A 10,029-nucleotide genomic window follows, 5' to 3' on the forward strand; every position below is an offset into this window, starting at 1 on the left:
ATTCAGTTTCTTCCTCCATTGAGTGTTAAAACAAATATAACAACATCTCAGTAATCAGTTTTTAGCATTAAACACAACCACCTGGACACAAGATGAAGAGAGACAGCATTTTGTGTCACTTTGCTGTAACATTAAGAAACCCTTTGATCAGTGGCACCATTTAAGGTTCGTTCCATAACTACTTATATAAATGCCTCAAAGCCCTCTGCCCAAAAAACCATGTACAGTATGGTTAACTGGCCCAAAAATATTGTGACCTAAACCAGAGGCATCTTACCAGAGCCAATCATTGATCTAGTCCCGTTGATCCACCCATGCAGCCTTCACTCAGGTGATTCTGTGACTAAACGTACTGAATGTCACTGCTGAAGTATGAGCATGGACACCGACACAAAAAAAACAAAACAGATACACCGCTCTTTACAACTTAGATGCTCCATCACATTTAGCTTCGTCACATATTTCAGTCCACCAGTAAGCTTTCCCCTCCCCAAAAATACACAAATGCACTTTAAACCCCTGATGTGATACTCCTTTAAATATCTCCTTAATCGGCTACCAAATCGACCTTTAATACAATTGCACCACCCTTGGCTGACCTCTCCGAGTCTCCCTTCACTGTTTGGGGCTGGATGGGTTGGATCTCTGACCAGCATGGCACGGGTCCAAGGACTCCTTGGTGGCACCGCCGTAGACGTCTACATCGAGATCGGTCCAGGGGGCGATGTTGCCAAGCACCGATGAGCTGCAGTCAGCCAGAGCAGCGACCTCGGCAGGCTTCAGCACGCGGTCCCACAGGTTGAATTGGGAGAGCTCACCGACCAGAGCCTGGGAGGCATCGAAACGTCCGCCCAGTGTATCCTTGGGTAGTAAGAGATGGGAAAAAATGAAAGGTTTGGTTTTAAAATACTAGCAAGTATAGAAGAGATTGATTCTTGCTGGGCTTATGTTCAACAGTCATCTATTAGCCCCTTTTCCCCACAAGAACTTTTCCAGGAACCATTTTAGAAAGTCAAGCACTTAACCTCCACTGACTGGAGGAGATAGAGTCTATATTTAGTTCCTGGCCACCACATAGAGGTTGTACTCTCCAATGACATAGGAACTATTGGGACAAAGTTTTTATTCAATGACTGCTCAAAAACAAACCTTTGCTACAACTTTTGTGCGGCATTCATTCACACAATAAGCAAGATTTGGTGCAAGACACTAGTAGAAATATTAAGATTTGACATGAGAATCTGTTGACGTGTTTATCGATGTTGCACATTGTCTCTACTTTGGTGACAGATATTTTTATTTTCAGTCTATTAAACATCCAAATATCACTGTCTTAAATAAGTGAATCATAAGAAACAGGATCTGTATCAGGATACTTTTGTTTTAACACCTGGTATTAAAATGCGTTCTGGTTTTCTGAATGGCGCCACCATTGCGATCAGATCTCCATATGTAAATTAGCTAGGTGGATCTGGCGGACTTGTCCAGAAGAGTGTTACATCCCAGGTCAAGGAAACTCCTGCCACAAATGGACGTTATTCATTTCTAAATCACTTTATATGAGGGAAGACTTGTAGCAGTCTGTACTACTTGTAGCTTTGCAGAGCTTGCATTAGCTGGCAGGAAGAGGCGAAGGTAGGTGACCTTTCATTTTACAGGGCTGATTTTTTTTTTCCTATGAATGTCATCGTGCTGTAGAGATTACATTAACACCTGGCAGAGATCCAATAACAATGTGAGCCTAACGACTTCCATATGTGGTCTGGCCTATCTGATCTCTGAGTGCAACTACATCTTGCATTATGATGCAGTTTCCTTATCTAGATGATGTATGCAGGTACCACCAGGTGTAAATGCAGTACAGATGGAGATAATATGTCCAGATACAGAAAACATGTTGATACTTGTTGTAAATGTGGCCTTCCTGCTACTCCACACTAAAATGTAGTGCAGGAAAAGTATCTCAAGAACTTTGTATTGATAGAAGAGAAAATAAAGGGTTTGCTTTATTCATGTGTATTTTACGTCCTTGAGCATTACACAAGCTTTAAATGAGCAACAAGTAAGATTGGCCCATTTTCCAAGGTTATTAAGGTTTTTTTGTATTAATACCAACAGGTTACCTTTGATCCCCAAAACTACAACCTTCCCTTCATTGTTGGTGTACAGTATGTCCTGCCGTGGTTAAATAACAATGAAAATGCAGTCTAAAGCTTTATCCCTACAAGGCAATATTGTGTTTTGATGAGCTGCAACCTGAATAAGATTAAAAAAATGTTTATCCCTCCTTCAAAAACACCCTTTTAAGGGGGATGTCCCTGGATTTTCCCCATAAAATCTGATCATTACATCAACAGGACAGCAATTCATCATGCATGCTGAGCGGTGATGATTAAAAGTACTCGCTCGCCCCGTCTATTAAATTGAGCCTTGTTGCATCATTGGAGCATCTTGTAGAATTGAACTCCCAGCTCTCACAGCTTTTTATCCTTTATCCAAAGACAATGGGCTGCTGAATGAGCTTTGGGTTGGTATTTTGACACCACAGAAAGGGGATAATGCTAGATTTCACAATGGTTATGTAATGTGTGTGTCTCACTAATGAAAGAGTGAGGCAGCCCCAGTGTGAGGATAAACACCATTAGGTTTTCTGTCTGCTCAAGTGTGAAAAGATGACTGTGGTTCTTGGAAATAGCAACTGGTCTGTCCATTAATCTGTTCATTCATTTACCATCTATCATGACTCATCCATCAATCTATCCAGTCGTCCATCCTTTTAACTATCGATTCGTTCATCAGTCCATATGTCCTTCTACCCATTAATCCATCTATCTGTCCTCTATCCATCCATTAATGTGCACATCCATCCACTCATCTCGACATCCACTAGTCCAATCCTTCATCCATCCATCCATCCATCTGTAAATCTCACCTGTTCCTGGCCGAGTATGAGGACTCCGCCGGGTTTGATGGGATGCCAGGCAGCCAGTCCCTCCCCCCTCCCCTTCATCTTTCCTCCCTGGTAGGCTTTCCACACTCCGTCCCTCAGGGTCCAGCTAACACAGATGTGTTGCCATTCATCCTGTGGGAGCGACAACGGCAGCTGGGCCACCTACAGATTGGAGAATAAAGTGACTGCAATTAGCTGACAGGTCTGATCGTGCTGCTAGATCAGATTTGGACAAGTGTTGGAAGTAATTAAGGCAGAATCTGGACACCCTGTCTCAACCTCCCTGTCACTGCACTTTACATCCTCACTCCTCTAATTCAATATTAAAGCACTTTAAAAGTAAGTATTAAAGGTATAGTCAGTCATTCTGGAGAAACATTGTAGATATTTGAACTAAACACCCAAACAAATGCTGCCCTCTCTTTGTGCTCCTTCAGAAGCGCCGCTCTCCAAATTAATGGATGTGGGTTGCATATTTTAGACACATGTTTTAAGGTTTTATGGGTATGGGTATGAATGTGTATGTGGTCATGGATATGGGTAACGTGTTTTGGCTTGTGTGTGTGTGTGTGTATTAGTGTTATGCATATATTTTATATCTTATTTTATTTTTATGCTGCAATTGGACTTCATTGGTTTCATTGTATACTTGCAATGACGATAAAGATCTATTCTATTCTAAAATATGGCGGACTCCAGAGCAGTGTGCCAGCTGTAGAATAATTGTCTCATGAGCACAACAGGGTATCCATACTCTCCGCCTCTCTGCAGCCTTCCTAATTTCTCATTCAACCTGCGTTCAGCGTCTCTGTCCACAAAAGCAGCCGCCCGTCAGCTGCTGGGAAGCTGAGAGGACAGCGTCAAGTGAAATAGCCTTAACCAAGCTAACTGACAGCAGAAATTAACTGAACCAGATTTGTTTGCATGTCGGCTCCACGGGAAGAAATCAAGAGTGTTATCATTTATTTACTCATTGATATGGTTAATAACTTGAAAACTCAGCGGGGTATTAGTGTGATTTAAACAGCTGTCTGCTCAGATTACGCTTCACTAAATACAACAGAAACAGACTCAGTGTGAAAAATATTGGAGTTATTCATCAGACTGTCTCTGATTCAGTGTAGTTTGATCAATCTAATAAAATAAACTCAAATCTGTTCAATGAAAAAAATGTTTAATATGTGAATTGGCCTCTCTCTCTCTCTCTCTCTCTCTCTCTGTCTCTCTCTCTCTCTCTCTTTCTCTCTTTCTCTCTCTCTCTCTCTCTCTAGCTGCCATTCATCAGATACAGAAGACGAGAGACTGTCGGCTGTCTGATGATTTCCTCCTGTCTGCCCTGTGAACTATGCTGCTGATTCATCGTAGTAGTGTTGTGTGGTCGCTCCAAGCCACTGTGTTTACATTACATTCAGAGTCAGTGCTGGGTATGATTGTTTTTTAACGCACACACAAACGGTACAGCTCGCAGACTGTGACGAGATATTAGCTGAATTTGACAAAAAAGTGTGTTGGATTAGAATTACTGACTCTACCTTTAAAACTATAAATAAAACAACAGCTACAAAAAGCTTGTTTATGTGCCTGCCTCTTCGACAACCATTACAAATGTGCAAAAATAAAACAAAGACATGTAGCCTACACCCATTATTAATTTAATTCAATGTAATATTGGCATTTGCTATTTTTCATGTTGTAGTAAACCTTACTATGACCCTTAGTTATTATTCTTATCCTGTTTTCTTTCTTTCTTTCTTTTTTTGTGTGTGTGGGTTTTTACATGTTTAATGTCTTGTTCAGGGTAACCATCTGCTTTAGATCCATATTGTCTGTAGCAGAAGGAAAAAAAATGTTTTTGTTTTTTTTTACCAATGACTCATTAGACTGGAAGACTCAGACAGAAGTGAAGCAGAGGGGATCGATCCACAATCTCGTCTGCTGTGCACCCAGAGAACCAACCTCAAACCTTATATACACTGTTATCCTCTTTTTACTAACATATATATTAATTGCATGCAGTGACATTTCCTATGTTGTAAATCATGTAACATGGAATGAAAGAGTTAACCTGTTGCAACAATTAGTATGCTTCCATAGCTAATATAAATCAATTAATTACAATCAGATACCAACTGGAACAGCACGACAAGCTATTAATGATTTCCATTTCCCTGAAACCGACGGGGCATAAACATGTTTATTATTTTCACCGGAAGAAGCCATTAATTGCCAAAACAACATTATATATTCAGTTAACTTCCTTCAACCATTTCAAACCCTCAGCTATGAGTAATGAAGTGAAAAAAACATTGTCGTGTACCTTGTCGTTGATGAGCAGCTCCACAGGGTTATGGACTCCTTGTAGCAGCACCAGCTCATTTGGTTGCCCCGGCACCGAGTAGGAAAATGGGGTCCCGATCCCCCCTTCTTTAGCCTTCAGCCATACACAAGCAGTGAAGGCGTACATCTCAGTTATCTCTTTTCTGACCAGGCCGTACATGTAGTTGGTCCGCATGGGGAAGGAGAGGACGAAGCCATCGGGGAACGACGGCTCTGTCAGCGCTGTGGAGACACAGATAAAAGGAGATGAACAGATGTAGAGATGGAGAGATGGAGAGATAGAGAGAGGGGAAGATAAACAGAGATAAATGTGGAAGGATGATTCCTCTATGGCCAATTTATACAATACACACACACACAGCACCTAGCAAGAGCTCAACAGTACAGGTGCAGTAAAGACCAGCCACTTTAACTCAAGGCCAGAGATGGTTGGATAACATAAAAAGATGAAAAGAGATAAAAAGGAGGATATAAAACTGCTTTCTGCTCTCTTCTTTGCACCTTGCCAACTCTCCATCTCTTCTCTACACCAGTGGTCCACTCCTCTCATTCCTCTTTCCAGTCTTTTACCTCTCTCTGTGTAACTATTAGAGTAAACTTAACCTCCATTTACTATGACTGTACTTGGCAAACAGGAAATAACACAAACATACAGCCAATGTGACATTTCCAAATGATAAAATAAAGATCTTTAATATAAATCCATATGATATAAAAGTGATTTCAGGTCATTTCCATTAAATTCATTCGCTGTGTTTTATTTTTATTTTTCAGCTCATAGCTCTGTGACATTTAACAACCTTCAGCACTCATTAATCATCTTATTTTAATCTACAGCTTATTCTCTACTGCTATGATGACCCAGTTAGCCCACAGCATTCATTAAAGTTTCATTTTAGCCTTCCCTTGCCATGCTCTCAGGTTCATCAGAGTGGCGATGCAGCTGTTTACCTGCCTGTGATGATCTCCATACATCCTTCCCTTTATCTATTCATCCACCACCTCGTGACTTTACTGCCCCTCTTCCCCCCACACACACTCACTGTGCTCCAGTTCAGTGACGCGGTGGTTCACGGTATCGATGCCCTGATTTATCTTCTCATGCTGGCCGTGCGTCTCTTTCCTCATAGCCTGTCGCTCCTTTTCTAACATCTTTATTTTCCTCTCCAGTTCCCCCTCCAGGTCCTCCACTCTCCAGGTACCCTTTCCACGCCCGGGAGAGGCTTTAGATGGGGGTTTGGGGGCAGGAGAAGCATGGGAGGTAGGACGGCGGCTCCCTGGGGTGGCTGCTGAGGGTGTAGAAGAGGCACCACCGGTGGGTGGAGTGGGAGATTTGACAGTGTTACCAGCCGGGCTGCTGCTACTTGAGCCCATGGATGTGTCTGTGAGGTTTAAGGCAGCAGGGCCGATCTCTGCCTGCAGGGAGGGGTGAGAGAAAAGGACAGGGAGGTGTTATAGACTTAAAAAAGGACATTTAGAAAGACAGCTGGTCAAAAAGATAATTAAAAAATGCAGCTGAAGAAAAAAACCTGCTAATTTGTTCACAAGAGATCTAAAATGGGGAGCAGCCAAGACAGAAAATGTATTTTAGCTTTTGTTATAATGTAGCTTTCAGTGACAGTCTCACTGATTAAGATGGATTTTCAATAAATCTAGTCCAGACATTCATGGTCCCCCCAGGATGAATCATGTAGGGATCATGAGTGTGTTTGGTAACGCCCTGGATTTTAATAAAGCACCACCCTGAAGTCAACATTTCTGTATTTTATTAAATATCTCAACAACTAATAAATTAATTAGTAGTTTCATTCCCTAGAGGATAAAATCTAATGAAGTTGTTGATTCACTGTTGCTACGCCATCAACAGGTCAAAATTACTATCTGCCTAATTTGGTTTATGACCAAATATCAAATATCAAATATCAGAGCTGGTATTCCCATCTGCCTCTGCTGTAATTTGGGTTTAGTGCTAAATAGCAACAAACTAAACTAAGATGCGGGTGCTAAATCAGATTTCACAAATAAGGTCAGGGCTTACAAATTTAAAATATTTAACATTTTTGAGAAGATCGCCCCCAGTCTAAGGTGCAATATTTAGTTTTTATGTGTGCGTGGACATTAGCAGAGAAGCATCAGAGATTACGATGCATTTGAATCTGACATATTGTGAATAGTATTTTGTATTTGCATGTACTGTAAAATAATAAAATAAACATCAATCAAATCAAACAATCCGATCAAACATTTGTCCTGATGAAGAGCTAAAGACTAAAAGCTTGGACTTAAGTCTAAAGAGTATTTTTGCTTCAATATTAAATCAGTGCACTTAAACATACAGCTGGTTTGGCTCTGCTCTCCTCAGTATGTGTCTGGTGCAGTGTTATAGCCTGGTATCAATCATTATATTGATCAAATTAATTGTTTTTAAGTTATTTATTTTGTCTTATGTGAAAGACCCACACGCTGAACAAAGCAGCGCCTTCAAACGGAGAGTCGTTATTCATTTAATAAGAGAAAAAGGAGAGTTGTGAGTCCTTGACTTATTCTATGAATCTTTGTTTTATTTAACTTTAAAATATTAACCATAAAGGGAATGAGCAGATCATTTCCATCTTCTTTTTAGTAGCATCAATAATGAAAGGGTTTTTTTAGTGGCGTTTTGAAACTGACACTACGGGAAGAGAAATGATAATAATGCTGTAGCACAAAGACGATGTGTAAGTGATGATAGTAGTATCGAGGCAGTAGCAGTATTAGTATTCATGGCAGAAACATAAAAAGGTTGTTGGTGAAGCAGCAGTAAAAAGAGAGAGAGATGCTGCTGTTGGTGTGGATGAGACAGCTGTGAAGGAGACATATAATATCAAGAGAATTGCTGAGGCAGGACCGGCCGTCCAGGATATAAATTCACACTGACGGAGGCAACCTTGCTTCTGACTGTGCTTGGGGAGAGCTGGCAGAGTGTGTGTGTGTGTGTGTGTGTGTGTGTGTGTGTGTGTGTGTGTGTGTGTGTGTGTGTGTGTGTTGTGTTATAAGCCTGCCTATGTCTCAATCTCAGCACACACACAAACTGAGAATCTGACCTCCCCTCCCTCCACCGCTTTCTTTCCTGTCCAGCCAGCTTCATCTTTTATTTATGTCTCTATCCTGCTGTCGGATGCAGAGGTAGAGGGTAGAGGCAGTTGACACAGCGGGGGGGAGGAGGAGAGGAGGGGAGGGGAGGGGAGGGGGGTGGCGGAGGGAGTGTGAGGGCCAGGTGGGAAGATTTCCCTTGGGGTCCGCCGTGGGGAGAGTGCGCAAGACCCGCCTGTGTCACGAGGCATTTGTCAGAAAAAGAGGAGAGGTGAAGATAAAAGAGGAGGGGAAGGATGGAGAGGGAAAAAGGGAGGGAGTTAGAGGGCACCTCAGATGATGAACACAGACGTCAATGCACAAGCCTTCAAACAATTTTGATTCAGTCATTTCTGCATGTACCCGTGGCATGGCTTGTGGCACTTTTCAGATCTAATTTCAAATTTTTGGTGACAGTAAATGATCAATTCTGAGAGGATTAACCTTTTATAGTCACATTTAGCCTATGAGTAAGGTCTTAAACTACAGTAGATACCAGCCTGTCAGTGTGAAAACTGTGAAACTGACCAGACATGGACCTTTTTTAGTCACCAACTATTCACCAGTCTGTTGCATAATGCCAAATTCAGTTCAAATCTCCTGCTTTCTAACTAAACTCAAAAAGCAGCAAGAGAACAACAGGTTTTTGCCAAAGTTTGTCTTGCCTGAGCTCACTATCATCTCCCCCTTTACCTCCAGTTTCTCAATGCGGTCCTTCAGGTCCATGATGGCCCTGGCCAGCTCCTCCACGGCCCGAGCAGTCTGCAGCTGCGCCGCGGCGGAGGAGCTCACATCATCCCCGGCCATGACCCTCCGGTTCCCGCTCCAGACCCCGACGCTGCGCTCCGGGATGCTCTTCTCGTCCTCCAGGTCGCTCTCGCATTCAGTCAGCTTCCCTGTGAGCTCCCGGATGGTCCTCTGGTCCATGAGGATTTGGTCGTTCTGCTGCAGGACCATTTGCCGGAGCTCCTCCGCTGTAGTCCGGAGATAAGTCCAGTCCTCATCCCCGGCTCCATATGGATCATCCGCCTGCTGCTGCTGTTGCTGCTGCTGCTGCCTCAGATCCTTGGTCTTGCACTCTCCGACGGGAACAGGCGTGCAGATCAGCCGGCTGAAGCTGAACTGTTTAGCGGACCCTCCCCCGGTCTCTTCCCCGAGGTTAAGCTCGTTTAAAGTGGGGACCTCCAGGCCGATGCCACCGAGCCCGTTCCCTCCATCGTAGGACTCGGCACCGTGCAGTGCGCCCAGCGGACCGGCGTGAGCCACCGATCCAGGCTCCAAAGGCTGGAGCAGCGTCTCCGATGTCAGGGTGCCGTTGTCGCTGAGAGGCGAGGCTCGTTTTCGGGGGTAAACACTGGCGATGATGCAGATGACCGCGCCGAGGAAGGCCAAGGTGCCCGCTCCCACAAGCACCACCACGAACTTCATGATGACTGTGGAGATCGACGCAAAGAGGTTACGATTCAGGAGAGAAAGATGGCATGCACACAGCAGTTAAAAATGATCTCGTTTCGGAGGCTACAGCGTGCTACAGAGAGCAGCATCACAGCGTGTGGGGACACTGCATCACCAGAACATGATCATGATCTGATTAGTGATTAATAATCTGCCTCTTCTGACAGCTGCCGGAG

General features: G+C 43.3%; 1 protein-coding gene across 1 annotated transcript; it reads right to left on the reverse strand.

The window, feature by feature from the left end:
• Positions 1–615: 615 nt before the first annotated feature.
• Positions 616–9,826, reverse strand: nptxrb (neuronal pentraxin receptor b). The gene is made up of 5 exons (XM_053335358.1): positions 9,092–9,826; positions 6,331–6,703; positions 5,268–5,509; positions 2,933–3,112; positions 616–861 (listed from the first exon to the last, which is right to left on the reverse strand). The coding sequence occupies exons 1-5, from the start codon at positions 9,824–9,826 to the stop codon at positions 616–618; spliced, it is 1,776 nt and encodes a 591-aa protein (XP_053191333.1).
• Between the last annotated feature and the right edge of the window lie 203 nt (positions 9,827–10,029).

The sequence above is a fragment of the Scomber japonicus genome, chromosome 2 (assembly GCF_027409825.1).
Source record: "Scomber japonicus isolate fScoJap1 chromosome 2, fScoJap1.pri, whole genome shotgun sequence".
Classification (NCBI taxonomy): domain Eukaryota; kingdom Metazoa; phylum Chordata; class Actinopteri; order Scombriformes; family Scombridae; genus Scomber; species Scomber japonicus.

Coding starts and splice junctions, on each gene's coding strand:
- nptxrb (XM_053335358.1), bottom strand. CDS start 9,826: ATGAAGTTCGTGGTGGTGCTTGTGGGAGCGGGCACCTTGGCCTTCCTC. Junction 6,704..9,091: donor ACCGCATTGAGAAACTGGAG/GTAAAGGGGGAG, acceptor CCCTCCCTGCAG/GCAGAGATCGGCCCTGCTGC. Junction 862..2,932: donor TCATACTCGGCCAGGAACAG/GTGAGATTTACA, acceptor TTACTACCCAAG/GATACACTGGGCGGACGTTT.